This window comes from Saccostrea echinata, unplaced genomic scaffold (assembly GCF_033153115.1).
Source record: "Saccostrea echinata isolate AGI-Se365-2 ecotype Australia unplaced genomic scaffold, CSIRO_AGI_Sech_v1 ptg000052l, whole genome shotgun sequence".
Lineage (NCBI taxonomy): Eukaryota > Metazoa > Mollusca > Bivalvia > Ostreida > Ostreidae > Saccostrea > Saccostrea echinata.
This window is the reverse complement of record NW_026889801.1, coordinates 3,455,565-3,475,361: the sequence shown is the minus strand read 5'-3', so window position 1 is coordinate 3,475,361 and position 19,797 is coordinate 3,455,565. Positions and strand designations below refer to the sequence as shown.

The 19,797-nt window shown below is 33.3% G+C and overlaps 2 protein-coding genes across 2 annotated transcripts in view; both read right to left on the bottom strand.

The window, feature by feature from the left end:
• Positions 1-321: 321 nt before the first annotated feature.
• LOC133204101 (uncharacterized) overlaps positions 322-19,797 on the bottom strand; it is a 110,744-nt gene continuing 91,268 nt past the window's right edge. Inside the window, exon 2 of the mRNA XM_061339859.1 lies at positions 322-1,217. Coding sequence (XP_061195843.1) covers positions 457-1,194 — 738 coding nt within the window. The 5' untranslated portion in view covers positions 1,195-1,217 and the 3' untranslated portion in view covers positions 322-456. The remainder of the gene's footprint in view (positions 1,218-19,797) is intronic.
• LOC133204274 (collagen alpha-1(XIV) chain-like) lies at positions 7,585-15,915 on the bottom strand. Its single transcript, XM_061340013.1, has 2 exons — positions 15,426-15,915; positions 7,585-7,655 (listed from the first exon to the last, which is right to left on the bottom strand). Exons 1-2 carry the CDS (start codon positions 15,913-15,915, stop codon positions 7,585-7,587), a joined length of 561 nt encoding a protein of 186 aa, XP_061195997.1.

Here is a 19,797-nt window from a genome sequence, read left to right as displayed (position 1 = left end):
TGACAGCTTGCATGCACACATCGGATCCACTAAACTTTTTAATCTGATTCATAACAGACTTTGCCTTCCAAGCATAATGAATCCATACTACAGTCTCAGTACTTACTTTACTTAATTCTTTTTTGTAATGGCCTTTGTTTATTTTGTGTTTCTTCTTTGGTACGCTTGATGTTAAGACATTTCTACCGTCTTTTTCCAGGTATTCGTCCCCGCCGCAGAGTTTAAAAGCGTGTCCGTTCTTTCCAGTCCACGATTTAGCCATTTTATTGTACACAATGACGACCCAATCCCTCCAGTAATATTTCTTCGAGTAAAAATTGAACAGACGGTTTGCAAATTGTGTGTGGCTGTCATCCTTGTATTGTGCCGAGAGGCCTTCCAAATCTTTCATCTTTTGACCTTCCCATGCATTAGTGACTTGCGTATCCACATCTTTCACTTTCTGTAAAACTATCTTTATGTTTTTCTCCCATTCCGTTTTTTTTCCATTTTGTAGCTGGCTTTTCTATTCGAGAGTTGCAAAAAGGCTAAATTTACCTTCACAGCTGTCATGAGAAGTCCTACACATCCAGCCATTACCTTTTGCATTTTCTTGCGATCGTTATTTGTATATGCCATAGCTTCATTTGGAATATTGTCTGTAAAAGATTGTTTGGTCATGATGCCATTATATATTTTTTTGGCTGCACTTTGATAACTGACCTTAAATGCCGTGATAAAGCGCGATCTTTGACCTTTTACAGCATCTTTTGGGGCTTTCATTAACATGTGTAGTCGATATGACAAAGCGTTGACATTCTGTTCAATACCTGAAAACTGCGACTTGATGGCTTTCGATTTAATTAGATTAGTAACTTCGCTGAAAAGTCTTTCCATATTTCTGAAATTCGAATCTACCCTTGAAAACTGTTCTTTTAAGAAAGTTAAAGTTGGATCTTCTTGTTTCGGAAGGAACAGGGTTATGATATCCATAAGTGGTCCAATTGCGGCCAAAAAGGGAGCTATTGAACCCATTATTTTTGTGAATTTAGCTAGGACCTTGACACCAGCCACTATTTCGGTGATAGCATTGGTTGCTTCTATCCCGGTTTTTACAGCCTCTGATGCCTCTTTAACATCATCGCCTACGTCTGCTTGAAGATCAGCGATCAAGACCAGCAGGAACACAAACAGCAATAAACGAATAATATGCATGATTTCGAACTACAGGATATGAACTCTAAAACACAAAATAAAATTAATATATAGTGTTAAAGGTCAGTTTCTATGGTTTTATTTTGTTTTTCTTTTTCTTTCTTTTTTTTTTTTTTTCAAGTAATTGAAGCATCAAGATAAAATATAGATATTGAAAGCAGCAATAAACGAACAATCTGCATGCTTTCGAGCAATCGAACTCCAGGATAGAAACTTTAAAACACAAAAGTTGACTAACATATAGTGTTAAAGGCCAGTTTACGTTGCATAGTTTTTTTTTTCTTCCAGTCATGCAATCATAATAGAAAAATAAAGAGAGTACGCTTTGATCTGTTCTTTATATCACTCAATTTCATAATCAATAATTTTTTAATCAAATAGTAAGTGTAACAGAACACTACTGTATTGTCTCGATTTGATTTTATATAAGCGTATTATTTCGTTTTTTAATTACTTAAATCTAGCACAACTTTAGTTAACAAGTAGGAAGTTAAAATGCATTGTGAGCAAATGGAGAACACAGATCAGCAACTTACTTAGAGATAATGAAGTAAACACTGTGCGAATGTGAGCGCAAACAGAGGAACATTTGGCGAAAGATCATGAACTGTAATTGTTTGTTTTGTTTGTCTAACTTCCCTTTCGAGAATTTTTTACTCATATTGAGACGCCACCACTCGAAGGAGGGAAGGCTGCAAATTTAAAACCTATACTCGACACCCAAGGCCATTGAACAGTAAGGAATCGTTTTCTTGCTAGCACCTTCTCCGTCATCCGGCCTCGGTTTATTCGATATCATTCGAAGGACCGGTCTCCACGCCCCGTAAAGGGATTCGAAACCGCAACGTAAGGATCAACCCCTTACTCCGCGATCTTTATCAAAGACTCTAAACACTGTGTCAGGCGGTCGACCTGTAGAATAATATGCCCATGACTGTTAGGTAAGTGGTGAATGGAGAATAGAATGAATATTCAGAAGAGAGTTTGCTATTTCTTTAGGAGAGGTTTCCTACGATGTAAAGTAAATATTCTATCCGTTAACAACGGATAATTATTTTCAATATATATATATATATATATATATATATATATATATATATATATATATATATATATATATATATATATATATATATATATATATATATATATATATATATATATTACCCTTTGGCAGCCAGGATCCACCAGTCACTGTTCGATGTTCGGTTTCTCCTTATATAGATGAGTATTGTATTGAAAATCGAAAACACCTGTCCAGCGATTTATCATTTTTTAACATTAGAATTATTTACTTAGCAATTTACACGAAAAAATTAAATTGAGGATCGAAAACACCTGGAATTCTTTATTCTAAACTTACAGAAGTAATATGCACATCTCACAAATACTTACTCATCATATTAAGTAACATTAAATAGAGACATATAATTTTGCCCAGCAAAGCAACTTTACAACCCTATCAACCAATTATAGTACAATTATACGTCCGCAATTTACTACTACGTGTTATCATTCACTTATTGCTCAGTTAATACCAATGCGTATTTGCTTGAATTCGGGACAAAGACATCTGAAGCATGTTGAAGTAAATCAACCTGAGTCAGAAATACTATATCTATATATAATAATGAAATTGCGAGAGGCTTATCAGAAAAAGTTTTGCAAAGCTTTGCGAATTACCATTCTTTATATGAATACTTCTAAATGCATGAACCCGTTGAAGGTAACAAAACGGGCTGGATATCAGATAAAATTAAATGGCTTCAGATACTTTTTCATCTTTTTTTTTTAAATATTTTTTAAAAAAATATTTTTAATAATTTTCATGATAAAATGTGCTTCCTTACACAAACAATTACAATTTAATCTAAAAATAGAACTGAACATCAACTAATAAACAACAGTTGGTCGACTGAGCGACAAAGAGTTATCTTTGAAAATTAACAGGATAGCGAAAAATCATTTATCCATACATGTACAAGCTGCAAACTTAAAAACCGTTTATTTTCAACAAATGTAAAAAATTTATACTTTCCCGAAAACGTGTAAACGGAATGAAAACATATCTTAACTTTTGTTGCTTAAGGTACTAATGAGTTCTACTTTAATTTTAGAAACAACGCGAAATTCAATAGTGTAAAATGGCAAAGAATAAAATTTTGGCTTTGTCGAGAATAAAATATATGAAGATATTGAACAGTATTCGAGCTCAAATGTTCATTAAACATTATTTAATAGGAGCAGAGCAAACACGGACCTCTAAGACATGAAAGGTGGGATTAGGTGCCATGGAGGAGTGAGCATCCCCTGCAGACCGGTCACACCCGCCGTGTGCTCCTTGTCATGATCGGGAAATAATGGAATCCGTCGACAATTTAGTATGTAAATAATGGCATAACAATTAGTATGAAAAATGTCAGTCAGCATTTGACTTTATGAAAGATTGTTTTTGTTGACAATGTCACTGTATCGACCATAGAACTCACGAAATAATGATTTTAAACGAGACTGCTGATATTCTTATTTCATCAACTTGTTTGTCAATAACTTACCTCAATTTAGAAATCGTTCATACATAGAACATGCTCTGGCGTATCGAATCAACTGAGAGATATAAACCCCGTGTGCAGGTGATAAGGGTTTATTGCTGCATAAGTTAGGGAAGTTGTCGATAGAAAAATTAAAGTCAACATAAATAAAGCTTTATCATAAAGCTCTGTTGTTAGATTACCATTAACGTCTTTTTCTAACAAAATATCCAAATAAGAGACAGATGTGTCAGACTCTGTGGTATCTTTTATCTGAAGCTCACCAGGATATATCGTGTCGACATAAGAATGGAAATAAACATTGTTGATTGGCAATACGTCGTCGATATATCGAAATGTGGAGTTGAAGGCCACAGCAAGTTTTTTTCTTCTTTTCACATAAAAGATTTTGATCAAATTCTGCTTCATATGAATAAAGAAAAAGGTCTGCTAATAACGGGGCACGATTGGTACCCATGAATATTCCAATAGATTTTTGAAAGACCTGGTCTCCAAAAACAACATAGATATTGTAAATCATAAATTCAAGCATCTTTTTAATGTCAACTTCAGAGTACTTGTGTGTACAATCAATTTGTTTTTTTTTTTAACAAATTGATTTTTCAAATGACCAATGACAAGGTAAGTAAATTAACTAGCTCCATTTCTATTGAAAAATCAGCTGTCAACAATGTTAGAAAGTCTGGACTTTAATTTATGGTGGAGAATAGTTGTATATAAAGTTAAAAAGTTTTAATGTTGTTGATTTTGGTAAAATTTTGTGATTTCAAATGTTCCGAAAGTTCCTTGGATTTTTTTAGTATCCACATCTGATTTACACCACTTCTCGAATATATTGTTGCACAGTACTCTTGAAGTTTCTCCTCCTCTACTGTTAATATCTTAGTGAGGGTTAAAAAAGAGGCTTGGTAAAACATTTACTGTAACCCGTTATGTATCTTTGTTTATAAGGATTTTTATGAATCCAATATAGATATGGTAATTCAATGGGGAATATTAAAAATATTCAAAACTAACATATGATTTTGAAGAATTTCCCCGGGTCTTAGGAAGGGAGCTATGGGTATAAGTTGTATAACCACTCGTAGAATAAATCTTGTTCCTCTAAAATACAATTTATATAATGAGCCATACGAACAATGTTGTTACTTGCTTTCTCAGCAGGGACCAGTACGTACTGATCGTGTAATATATCAATTTTTTTTTTATTTCTGTGTTATTGAATACAGAAGGATAGATAGTTTTCTCCCGGCCCCTCAATCGTTTAATGCGAGATTTTAACATATATCTGATAAATTTAATCCATTTTGACAAAGTGTCAAAGTCTTCTTTTTCATGTCTGACCCAACGCCTGGCGTAATTCTCTACATATTTAGAATAAATAAAAATAAATAATACAAGTATAAAAATGCGTACGAAATAAACATGTTAGTTTTAATACTAAATAAACGACAAAAAAAAAAACAAAAACAAAAACAAAAAAACAAAACAAATTGAGAAATTGTTTACTTTTTACAAAACATAAATGTTGTCCATGAGAGGTTTGATACAGATTTTTCTTTATGGCATTACTGATATACAGAATTTAATTGCTTTAAAAATTCAAACTCCAAGAATTGCACAAATAAGCTGAAATATTTAATTCAAATAATAGGACTAAATCATAGAAAAATTGTACGTAAAACAATATATATATACGTAAATTATAAATCATAGCTCGCAATGGAATGACCAAAAAGGGACGCGAGCGTACATACCGAATTCCGTCACGTGATTGAAAAATTTACGATTTTGTCTGAAAGCTCTATTTAATTATTATGTGAGAGATTATAGAAAAAGAAAGACCGATTTCCTCAAGCTAATGGTTTTAATCTACTATCACCTTCTTCTTTAAATAAGCAAACTGTGATATATTTAAATTAATATATCAAAAATCATATAATTACCAGGATTGAGTAACACAATCATTTAGAATATAAAGTTTCACTCTTTGTATAATTGAGAGCTGTCAGAATATCCCTTGTTATTAAACAAACCTATTAAAATAAAATAGGGACTAAAGAATGGCCAAGAACAACGTTTTTGGAAGGAATAATTTCTGTTTCAGAATTTGCTTGCAAACATAGAAGTAAAAAGGTGTCTCTAAATAAAAAAAAAATAAATAAATAAATAAATAAATAAACTAAATGCTGTCATGAGACAGTTATACCCGCACTAAGGTGTTTGCCTCTAAATGAGCTCCTCTTCAAATTCCGATAACCAGGGAAGAAGAAAACATTTGAATCAAACATAAAACTCTCAGGTGAGCATGCAGCCAATATGGTCATCTTAATAATTTCATTACCAATCTAATATTACATTATTTAATAATGTAAATTCTGTTGGAGAGATTTTCTGAAAGATTTGTGTAAAGAAAAGAAGGGGGGGGGGGTAATTTTTGGCCCATAATGCGATTTTTTTGAATGTATTGTCAAAACAACAAAAATTATTATTTTAGTGTATAGCTTTTTAATGAACTTAAAATGCACTTTTTTATCTGTATTTGGATAGGACTCGGAGAACCGCTTTCCAAAACTTGACCAGACCAACTTTTGTCAAAAATCAGCTCCCACCCACAAAATGTTTACCTGTTATATTTGGAATACATACACAAACCTACTCAAAAATAAAAGATTGTATGCAATTATAATATAAAATTTACAAATGTACCCCTTTTTGGAAAATTCTAGGCCCGTGCATGACATTGGAATTACGTTGCACTACGATCACTACTTTTACCCTTATCATCATATTGGATTGCACATGCTGTATGTGCATCATTCTTACCAGTGGGAATATTAATAGTGTGCGTTTTAAATGGATTTGTTATTCTACAGAAGTTCTATTATTATTCTACTGAAGTTAACAGTACATGTACCTATAACGGCCCGTAAGTACGTTATGAACATATTATTATAAAAGTTTTGTACCGTTCACAGTAACTCAGTCGGTAGAGCTCTCGCTTCGTGATCGGGAGGTCGGCCTCGGTTTTTAAGGTCTCATCCGAAGGACCCTCACCTTTCACTTCAAAGTGCCGAGCGCATGGCGAAGGAACAGTTGCTACCCATTTTTATCGACTAAGGACAGTCACAGCCGAGATTCGAATCTCGGCTGTGACTGTCCTTAGTCGATAAAAATGGGTAGCAACTGTTCCTTCGCCATGCGCCCGGCACTTTGAAGTGAAAGGTGAGGGTCCTTCGGATGAGACCTTAAAAACCGAGGCCCCGTCTCACGGCAGGCGTTGCCACGATAAAGAACCCTCACTGCTCAATGGCCCTGAGTGCCGATCAAATTTGAACCCCTTCACCGTTATATGGTGACGTCTCTATATGAGTGAAAAAATTCTCGAATGGGACGTAACACAATATACAGTCAATCAATCAATCATTTAAAAGTTTTGTATAGAACGGGGTAAAATAATGAGAAATTAAAATGGTTGGAAAAAGGTCAAAGATCATTGTAATGTCATATTCAAATTATACATTCAAGCAGGTCCCTGGGGTCATTCCCACTCTTTGAAACTGGAAAAATAAACATAGCGTTCATTAAAGCAAAAGTCCCTAATACATCTTTGCATTTTGACGCACTAATTAGGATATATGGGGTCATGACCCCCTGAAGTCCTTCCCAACCCTTTAAACTTCAAATGATCCTATATATTGAAAATGGTTGAAAACGTCTCCCCTAATCATATATAATATTATCTCTGGAGTCATTATCCATTAAAAAGTATAAAGTTTATGACCCCCTTGAAGTCATCCTCATCCTGAAACTGGAAATGATCATGATATGGCCTGCGTCAAAAGTGTGTCAGTGATAATCTGCTTGACATTATATTCATGACCGCCATAGTAGGGTCAGCCCATCCACCTAAAATTAGGAAATGAAAATCATTCAGAGACCCGTCATTAAACTTTTGAACATGTACATTTTTGTACTATTCACAGTTTGTTTCATATCGTTGAGTTATAAAAGATGTAAACATAAAGACCCGGGGCTGGGAGAGGAGGAAATGGGAAGGAGTTATGTTTGCATGGTCTTAAATGTTGAAAACTCCGAAAATTTGTGAATATTAATCCAGTCGTTTCCCACTTGTCATCATTATTTACTGATCTTACAACATACATGTTCATTAATTAAATCAATAGATCATGGACCTATATACCTCGAGCAATATCTCTCTCTCTCTCTCTCTCTCTCTCTCTCTCTCTCTCTCTCTCTCTCTCTCTCTCTCTCTCTCTCTCTCTCCTAAATTCTACTTGGGCCAAAAACTCAAATGGAATTATTGGACAAGTTGTTTTTCATTTTTTAATTGATGACTTTTTAGGATTTTTCACTAATTCATACTGCAGCGATAATGATATCCCTCCCAGAAATGTAAAAAACAAATAAGTTTAATCACTATCTTGTCTTTAATTTATATCTATAATTATAGAAGGACACAGTCATATGTCTTTTATCGTGGTTACACACAGATGGAATGTATGGATTTACGACCTTGAACTTTGACCTTTTGACCTCAAAATCAATAGGGGTCTTCCTTAGGCTCCAAGGAGTTGTTATGTGAAATTTCATTGCAAAAGCTCAAAGGAGTCTCGAGATATCGAGCGGAAACGAAAGTGTTAAAACAGACAGAATTTATGAATTTATGACCCTGACCATTGACCTTTTGACCTCAATAAATATTGTTCTTATATAGGCCATAGGGAGTTGCCATGCAAAATTTCATTGCGAAAGCTCAAAGGGTTTGAGATATCGCGCGGAAAAGAAAGTGTTACAGACAGACAGAAATACAGACGGACGGAGAGACGGACGGATGGACGGACAGACAGACCCAAATTAATATCCCTCACTTTCAGTGAAAGCGGGGGACAATAAGTATTTATGAATTTACGTCATTTGAATTATGGCGTCAGAAATATGTCTCCATAGCTAATGTAAATGTACTTGTAGAACGATGTTAACAGAGAGAAACTATAACACATCAATTAATTGTGAGTTACCTAATTTATTATTAATAGCGATTCGAACAGCAATTTTTCAACTGACATTTACGTAAATCGTCGTTAAAAACTTAACTGCTAGTTACGACACTAACTGGAAGTTAATTTAACTAACGTTCGTGCAACCGGATCTCTTATGAAATTGTCTCTGTGTTAAAGCAAAAAAAATGTTCCCTACGTTTGGAACCTGTTTAACTTAAAAGTAAATATTTCTTTATTAACTATTACTTTAAATTAATTATTTTCGTCAGATGTATATCTTACGTACCTACACACATAACAAGTATTATTACATTTTCAACAGTGAAATACTGTGATTTATTTATTGAATAAAAGTGATATTCTCTCACAGTATGAAAGGATACCAAAAATGATATTCTCTCACAGTGTGAAAGGATATCAAAGTAAGTAAAAAATAATTTCTGGCCTGTCATAAGATAGAAATAGTAACTAAGCATCTTGATAGAGCTAAAACTGCAAATTTCTTCCCAAATATGTTGCTAAAATCCTTGCTATGTAATGTTTTCAATCACACAACTTCTAAGTTATGACGTCTCAACCGCTCAACTATGACGTCAAGCCTATGACACTGTGTTAAGAAAAGACAGAGGCAAAGGGAAAATCAAAGAAAATGTAATAAACAGAAAATTCAATGTTTTGTAGATGAACATGGAATTTATTTCACTCGTGAGACGGGATTTTTCGATATTTTCACTCGTGCTTCGCACTCGTGAAAATATAAAAAAAATCCTGTCCCACTCGTGAAATAAATTCCATATTCATCTCCAAAACATTGAATATCCTCTATTTATGCAAACTTATCAAGGGCAATTTATTAAGGATTTTGATTGCTTACGATGCAATGGTGTATTTTAAATTATGGTAAAGGAATCAGTTTATGAAGAAAATTATCAGCAGGTCACAGATTACAGAAAGACTATCAATACAGTGGGCACCAAGATAGATTTGGTTATAGTTTCTTCTTTGTGTTTTACCTTAAGCTTTGCATTACCAAAGAAATTAATCATAAAAAAAAGAGAAACAGTTTTCCTACGTAAATTAAACGTGAATATGACGTAATCATCTCGGAACTTAGACAGGAAAATAATATACATTAGTTATTATAGTTGAGATTCCTTAAATATGGAGTCGAAAAAGCTACCATTCAGATTTAAATATTAAAAAATTTAACCCTTTTTGTCAAGTAAGATGATGCTAGAATAATCCAGCCAACGAAGGTGACTGTGACCTCAGAATTAAAGGAAGGTCCGATATGCTGAGACAATGCTTATTATGGAATGTTAATTTCTCATACAAAATTTAAATCTAGAGTGTGTTTTGTAAAATTCGATGCATCATGACTAAGACATATTAGGTTGATAAATTTATATTTTAGAATTTTTTTTTTACTTTTAACTCGTAACATTTGTAACTGCGCAATACCGGTAGGAATGAACAATATATTAAATATTTTAAATGCATTATTTACTCAATTTAAGGTAAAAGATATTCATATTGCAAAATTCACTATTCCATACTGATGTAACGTACAAACTATTCGGACAGCTACTTATTTAATTAAGAAATAATCTGAATGACTCTAGTTAATTCTATAAAAATATCAATTTCCTTGGTGAATTTGGAAAATAGCGCTGTTCAAGTTCCGTGTTCGGATCGGGCCCTGTTTTTTTTTTTAAATTTGAAAAATTTCAAACGACAATTTGGGACACCTCACATCAGTTTGAGATAGTTTGCAGGATCTTTATCAGAGTTGAGAAACATCTACATTGAATAAAATTTAATCATTTTATTCATAAAAACTGAGTTAACATTCCTTAACATAACTTACTTGGATAACACGAACACTTGCGGTGCGCAAAAATAAGAAAGCACGCTTTTATCATGAAAATTCTTTTAAAAAAGTTCAGAGAATTATCTGCCGCAATTTAATTATCTGAGTCTAACCAATTTTGTTATTATCGGTGGAATCATATGTTTAGAAGTGTTCAAATAAAGAATGGCGATTCGCAAGGCTATGCGAAACTTTTCCATGAGAAGTCGCCTGCAAATTTTAATAAAATATATAGGTATGACTCAGGTTGATTTACTTCAATATGCTTCAGACAACTTTGTCCTAAATTCAAGCAAATGCACATTGGTATTAACTGAGCAATAAGTGAATGATAATACGTGGTAGTAAATTGCGGATGAATAATTGTTCCGCAATTGGTTGATATGTCTATTGAGTTGCTTTGCTGGGCAAAATCATCTGCTTCTATTTGTTGTTATTTAATATGATGAATAAATATTTGTAAAATGTGAATAATACTTCTGTAATATAAGTAAATAAAATGTCAGGTGTTTTCGATCCTCAGTTTGAATATTTCATGTAAATTGTTAAGTAAATAATTCTAATTGTTAAAACATGATACATTGCTTGTCTGGGTCTTTTGATCTCTAATACAATACTCATCTATATAAGTAAAAACCCAACATCGAACAGTGACTGGTGGATCCTGGCTGCCGAAGGGTAATATTTATTTTTGAAAATAATTATCTCTTGTTAACGGACAGGATTTTTTACTATGATTCAAAGATAAACTCTCTTGAAGAAATTGCAAACTCTTTTCTGAATATTCTTCCTATTCTCCATATAAACTTATCTAATAGTCATGTGCATATTATTCTACAGTTCCTGGCCTTTTGCTAAATGTTAATCTGTTTACGCTCACCTTCACTTAATGTTTACTTCATTATCTCTAAGTAAGTTCTTCTTTTCCTTACCTATCTTCTCCATTTCCTCTCAATTCGTTTCAACTTCCTACTTGTTAACTAAAGTACAGTACCAACCAGATTTAACCTTACACCCAAGCAGTCCAAGAAAGCAATCCCGGGACTGCTATTTTAAAATGATTTTACTAGGGATAATAAAGACTCTTATAAGAAATGGTACCACTAGCGTAATGGTTAGCTTGTTCAATTTTCAAGCGGGCGACCTGCACTCAATCCCCAGAATGTCCTGATTTTTTTGGTAATTTTTTTGTACCTTTTTTTCAGCTGAAATATAATACTGTATCATAGAAATGATATCTGGTATAATGTTGCGTTCGCATTGCGCGATATATTTTACAATTTACGTTTTATAGTATTTCATGTATGAAGGAGTTCAAAGGGATGCACAACATAATACAGATATTGTTATGAGTGAGGAATCAACTTCTCTCATGACGGAGAAGGGACGGAAGTCCTTCTTGTTGCCATGGCAACAAGTTTATAGTTATTATTATTATTATTATTATTATTATTATTATTCCCTTTTCATTGTACAAGCAATCAATTTCCTGTAAAGTAGTGAACCTTTTTCAGAGATTTTTTTTTTCTTTTTTTTAAATATATATAATTTTTTTAAATCCTTCATAGTTTTTCAACTGATTGAGAAGAGATGAGTCAAATATTCAGCATGAACATATTTATCTTCGACGTTTTCTTGCTAATTCGAACACCATTCTATTCGAACCATGGCATAAGGCCTTCAACCGGTAATTGAGACAATTGTTTTTAAATAAAAAAAATAAACCAAATCGAAAAATGATTGAAGCCTTTCAGGCTTATGATTTCTATCTCTTTTACGCAGTACAGTTAAGGTTCCAAATGGAAATATCATCGATTTTTTTAGATAGAGAATACAATCTTAACAACGATGGGGATTCTTTTTAGGACTTCACTGTTATTGGACAAATATAATATGGATCACAACTACATGATGACGACGATTAGATTTCTTATTCAGACTTGTCACATGTGGAAGTTACGTGATCTTAGTAAATGTATGTGCAGTATAGCGGTCATCTTTAAATTCCAAGGTCATAACCAAGTTAAATTTCTAAGCAATATATCTGCAAATAATATTGAATCTGATTACAAAAATATGGATGACTGCATACACACTGCGTCAAATTTTACGGTCTGACGTCACATTGACAAGTGCGTTTCGATCATTGAATTATTTATATTTTGCTTTGTGGGATTCTACGAAGGACAACAATGCATGCAGTAGTAAGCATGGATTTAGTTTAAAGCTATCCAATAGTTTAAAATAGCTAATCATTTCATTTTGTGGTAATTTGAAGAACTCATATTTTTGTGTGACTTCATAGTAAGCATATCCAGTAAAAATTTTGCCCCGCCTCCTTTTTGTAGCCTTAACTGTGCTGCTTACTTCTGTTTTCAACTGAAAGTGGCAACTGGACAGCCAGGAAGTTGGAACCCAAAATTCCCCAAAAATGAATATTTTTTTTTTCAAATATAATTCTCTAGAGTTTGCTTACGTTTTATTCTTTTGAGAAAAAACTCTACACATATTTCGACATTTGTCGTCCCTCGGAAGATCCACTCGTTGCTTTGAAATGAGCTTTGCTCTAGTTACTTTTTTCCCAACAAAGTTTTTTCAGCCGATTTCTCGGAGACTTTTTGCCTAATTGTTATTAAATTTTCAGGATGGATACATTATCTTAAGTCCTTAAACGGTCTCTTTTCATTTTTTTATTTATGCTTCCGTTTGTGATTATTGCCCTTTAATTGATATTTGGAGTGACTTCTGTCCGGCTGAAATCTCAAGAACTACGCAAGTACAGGTCCACGTCAGAATCAGGAAATCGGTGATAAGTCTAATATTTCGTATTTGGCCAATATTTTTTTTTCATATTATTACAGTAGCAGTTAAAATAAATCATGATTTTTCCAAAAAGGCACAGCCAGGCTGTGATATGTTACGATAAATAAATTCGGGTATTAATGGGCAAAAATGTCAACCAAAAAAGAGGAAGTTCAGTACAGAAGTAACAAGTGTTGTTGTTTTTCATAAATTATCTAACCCTATTTTATTTTGAGAGGAGTCTGTATCCTTCTTGTAGCCTTATCAAGATCAGCAAAGCCATGAATAAAAGCATCAATAGGTAGTGTAGATTCAGATTTCTTCAGATCATGATCTCTGGGGATAAGGTGGGGCCTCAATAGAGATCAAAGTTTTACATAAAAATATCTAGGAAAAAGTCCTAAAAAAAAGCAAAGCTATGATGAATCATATTAATATGGTAGCATTCCATGTAGTGTAGATGCAAGTTTGTTCAAATCTTGACATTTGGGTTCAGACAGGGCCACAGTACAAATGAAATTTTTACAAAAACATTTTTAATATATATATATATATATATATATATATATATATATATATATATATATATATATATATATATATATATATATATATATATATATATATATATATATAAAGCACATTTTACAACAACTCTTAAACTAACATAACTGCCCTAAGTGAAGAAATGTTAATATAGAAAGCACAAAGAAATTCACTTTTATAAGGATACCCACTTCCGCCCCAGCCCGGGGTTGAACTCTCGACCTACGGAATCTGTCTCCTAGCAATACAGGAACAGCGCGCTAGGCCGCTCGGCTATCTAGGCAAGTCAAAAAACTTGCTTTCGATGCCGATGGAATTCTCGCGGCGCTGGTCTGTACTACACGGTCATTGAGAATGGACGTGAGATACAGTTATTTGGACATTAGTTTTATTAGAGGATCGTTACCAATACATGTCGTAATGAAATTAATTTATATTTATAAAGCACATTTTACAACAACTCTTAAACTAACATAACTGCCCTAAGTGAAGAAATATTAATCTAAAGCAAGTTTTTTGACTTGCCTAGATAGCCGAGCGGTTTAGCGCGCTGTTCCTGTACTGCTAGGAGACAGATTCCGTAGGTCGAGAGTTCAATCCCGGGCTGGGGCGGAAGTGGGTATCCTTATAAAAGTTAATTTCTTTGTGCTTTCTATATTAATTTATTACTATATTATTTCCAGCCAAAATATCTAGAAGTCAAAGGAAATGAAGATACAATAATCTATATAATACGAAAACTGTATGAAATAAATGGGTTTTGAAGAAATATTATGGTGAAAAATTATGTACGTCCATTTTATCAACATTTTACATAGGAAATGCATTAAAAATTGTAAAAACACTAATTTGAAAAAATCTTAAAAAGAATGCTTTATTGGTAGGTCAAACGATCCAGAATATAGCCTGTTTAGTACATCTAAATCCACTCAAGAGTTCTTGAAAAATTCTACACAATAACCTTAAGTGTTTAATAAATTTATGAATAAATGTTTCATGCAAATTCCAAACACTCTTGGGTATAAAAGTGGTGGAAGATTAAAGAATAATAATAGTAAACTTCAGCTATCCCTATATCACTTGTATCAAATTCTCCTATGCACACACGTACACAGAAAGCAACTAAATAAAGGAGATATTTCAAAATAACTTTAAAAAAAAAAAAAAAAAAGTTTAAAAAACTTTCATTACGAGAAAGAAATTTTACGACAAATTTCTGTTGCCTAAATTTTTTTTCAAATAATACTGCAACACTTCCGGTAGTGGGTGTAGAGTAAATGTGCGTGATTGATTTATCTGTTAATACATGTAATATCAATTCCACACAATAAAAATATTGCTAAAATAAACTACAAAGAAAATGTTGGCGCAAATATCATTAAATTATTCTAGAAATGAACAAAAACAGTCATGAGAGTAAATTTAAATAAAAGATACCTGGACAGACGGAATTAGAGATCTTCTCATTTAAACCTTCTAATTCATCAAAGGAATCAATTGCAAACGCATTCACGCTGGCAGGCTGGCTAGCAATGCCATTTATTTCCCTCAAATCCTTAAGTGCGATACCAATGGCAAAAATATGTATTCTCTTTCTTCTGGCTTGTTTTGCCTCAGGAATTGTCCTTCGATGATTGATATTGGATACGCCATCAGTAATGACAACACATATGTTTGGAACACCTGGTCTGTCACCATTGCCTTCAGAGAACATTTCTTCATGCATTGTTTTCAGTCCATCAGCGGTGTTTGTAGCTCCATATGTCCAAGGAACACGGTCAATGGCGTCAAACAACTCTGCTTTTGTTTTATAAGTGTTAAGCTGAAATTCTACCGTAACCTGGGTACTGTAGGACAGAAGACCGACTCTCACTTCCCCGTCATCTATGTTTGCAGAGTGAAGGAACTTCTTGACGAATACTTTCATTTTCTTGTGGTCATCGCTGCTCACGCTATTGGACGAATCCAGAGCGAAAACCAAATCCACTTTTGCAAAACATTGAACTAAAAATAAGATTTGAAGAAAACAATCAGTGTGTGTGTGTGTGTGTGTGTGAGGGTGTGTGTGTGTGTGTGTTCATATTTTGAATGACAAATCAATTTAATTTCATTAAATTCGTAAATTCTAATAAAATGAATCAGTCAGTTTACCGTTTAGAAAGAAAGTTATCTTTTTGCCAATGTGTTATGTTTTAAAAATCAAATTTACAGATGAATTATTAGGCAATGACTGCTCTTAACATGGCTTGGATGCCGTATTCTTTCGAAAATGATTTATTCTTAAAGAGATATATCAAAGCTATGGACGAAAAGCGATCACTTTTTGAGAGATTAATCCAACATAACATCGGTTTCCCATAACTGCTTTTTTGTTTGGATCGAAGTAACGTGTACATTTTGGGCGGAATTGATTTTAAAAAGTTATGAAAAACTTTGACATTTACTTTTACAAGGAATTTTTAATTCAAATATTCCAAATAGAAAAAAAAAACATTAAAAAAAAAAACAAAACAAAACAAAAAAAAAAAAAAAAAAAAAACAATCGTAACTAGTTATGCTTTTGATATATTGAAGCATATTTATTTTTAAATTGTTCTGTATTTCAGATACAGAACAGTTGAATAATACAACATATCATATACGGAGTTAGGTACAATGTAATACAGTACAGAAAATAGCTCCGCTTACCGTAGTCCTGTGCTGTATTGCTAATACAGGACAGTAAACTTCAAACAAAAACAACGCCATTGTGACACAAATATTGTTTAGAGAACACGAAAGGTTTTCTATCATAGATATAACTTTAGTTTGACGAGTGCGTAGTATGAGTCTCCACCCCCGAATTTACATCTACGATAGAGAACATGTCAAGTTCTCTAAATGATTTGTGACACTATTCAATCAGAATAAGCACCTCACACTTTAAACTGTGCAAAATACTCAGTATCCGCGGACAACGTAAGATTCAGTCAGATACGGAGTAGATGTACATTATTTTTAGCTCTCTTGGTTTCTTTACGGATAAGGTGGACGATCCAACCCTCTTCCAGATTTATTTCATTATTGAGATTGATTATGGTGTATTTGATGGGTTTCTAAATCTAAGTTAACCTTCATATGAATACAGGCGATATAAACAGCTCTTCTATGGACTATGATGTCAGGGATTTCTTTTTGTTTGTTTTGTTGGGTTTTCATCCAATGTTAAAAGCTAAGTGAAAGAGATTTAGGTGAGTCGTCAAGGATGAGGATGTAAGAATTTTAAAAAATCAGAACACATTATACAACAAAAATCGAGATTAATGATTGAGAAAAAAAATGGCACGAGCAGAGTGGAAAGGGGGAGGAGGTATAGAATTTCATTAATGGATGCTGAAACCGTGAGACGGTAGCTTTAAATGTACCATTTGAAGGGAACACACACACACACACACACACCCTCACACACACTCACACACTATGCAGGGAAAGCAAACAGGTTTTGAGGAATTTATCCAGCACAGTATCAACTTGCCAAAATTGTCAATTTTCTTTTTTCATTTGGATCAAGTCACTTGTAGATTCTGTCCGGAACAAATTTTTAAAAGTGATTGAGAAAATTTGACGTTTTACTTCATAAGGTAATATTCATCCAAATCTCATAATAAGAATAATTTGTACTGCTTTTGATATATTGAAACAAATGATTTAGTTCTAGTTCGTCTGTATTTTAAATGCAGGATAGTTGGCTAATACAACACAGTATTAAGGGCTAAGACAGAACGGAAAATAGGTTCGCATGCACTGGTCCTTCACAGTACATGTATATCTAATACAGAACAGCAAACTTCCAAAAAAAAAAATCGTATTACAATATTTACATATTTATTGTCCATTTTCAATGGTTTAGAAAGACGAACAAGTTCCTCGCGATTTATTGTCGGTGTAACTTGGCATTTTGACCCTGGTTGAAAACTGACCCGGAGGGTCTTTTTTAACGTTGAATATTGAAACCATCAGTGTTGTCTTCTGACCCTAGACTGTTGAAATTTTGGTTGGGTCGTTGAATTTTGATCATTAACCGGGTCAAAATTTAAAACCATCAAAACACACGCAGGTATGTTAAGGAAGCATAGAAATCGTTTCTCGGAAAATTTGGACTTTTTAAAGAAAATTAATTTTGATAATTTATCAAGGTCGCCCATAAAACGTAAACTATTATTAACTATTGCATGAAGTCGGCAGAATGTCTGAGACCAAGAAGTGCACCACCTCAACGTCATCACGTGACTGCTATTAATAGCAAAATATTCCCTAATAAAAAAGTCAACATAACAACAATACCCAGGAGTTTCATAATTTCTTTGAGTAAATAATATAGTTGAAAAACATCTCTTATGCCTCAAAGGTACTGCTAGAATCCCACTGTCCGGTCGAGAAAAAATTATTCCACATATTCGCACGAAACCTTACCCAATCTTTTGCATTTTGTACATATAACCCAAGATATTTCTTCAAACCAAGTTTACCACACGATTCTAGCAGCACTTACCAAGTATTATAGCACGCAAACTTTCGATATGTACAAATATATTATGTTTTGAAGTATCCAGCTTAGTGTTGTTCTTTTGCATTATTGTTGTCACAAATGACAGAGGAAAAGCCGACCGGGATATTAAATAGCTGACTGTCTTCAATAAAAGATATAATTGATGAAAATGAATTAACATACCTGTTTAACAAACGTTAACTTCACATGAATCACACACAATATTCACGGTATTTGCTTCTACACCCCCTTTTACGTATCTATTTACATGCCGTCTAAGCCAAATTCTCCTTAAATACAACATGAACAATCTCAAGTTACTTGTTGAACGGACATGACGTCATCGGTAGGAGTTTTTTAATTAAAGTGACAGATACAGCATAACAAAATATAAACATTTCATTTTTGTGAAAATTTGCAAGTTTCTATTCATTTTCAAGAGTTAAATTATATTTCTAAATAACAATATTTAGAAATTGTGTGTTCTAAAATTGACGTCATCTCGTCTACTATGACGTCATATCGTTTCACTGATTTAGTCAAATCAGATTATCCTCCTTAACACATCTGCGCATATAAAATAAATCGACGTTTACAAATATGATTTATTCATTAAAAAAATACACATGTATACAACAGATGTATGTATTTATATTTCCCCTGTCCGTAGGAACCAGAAGAGAGGAAAGGGGGAGGGGGAGCTACGGGGTAAATGTTTCCCTAATACATGCGATATATCGACGACGTGTTGTCAATTAACAATGGCCATTTCCATTCTTATGTCGATACGATATATCCTTGTGAACTTGAGATAAAAGATACCACAGAGTCTGACACATCTGTTTTATATTTGGATACTTTACTTGAAAAAGACGTTAATGGTAATCTAATAACCAAGCTTTATGATAAACGTGATGACTTTAACTTTTCAATCGTCAAATTCCCTTACTTATGCAGCAATATACCTTCATCACCTGCATACGGGGTATATATCTCTCAGTTGATTCGATACGCAAGAGCATGCTCTACGTATGTACAATTTCTAAAACGAGGTAAATCATTGCCAAATAAGTTGATGAAACAAGAATATCAGCTGTCTCGTTTAAAGTCGTCATTTCGTAAGTTCTATGGTCCAAACAATGACCTTGTCAGCAAATACAATTAATCATTGGGTCAAATGCTGACTGACGTTTTTCATACTAATTGTTAGGCCATTATTTACACACTGAATTGTCGACGGATTTTCCGTTATTTCCCGATGATGACAAGGAGCACACGGCG

Coding starts and splice junctions, on each gene's coding strand:
- LOC133204274 (XM_061340013.1), bottom strand. CDS start 15,915: ATGAAAGTATTCGTCAAGAAGTTCCTTCACTCTGCAAACATAGATGAC. Junction 7,656..15,425: donor CTCTAATTCCGTCTGTCCAG/GTATCTTTTATT, acceptor TCCTAATTTTAG/GTGGATGGGCTGACCCTACT.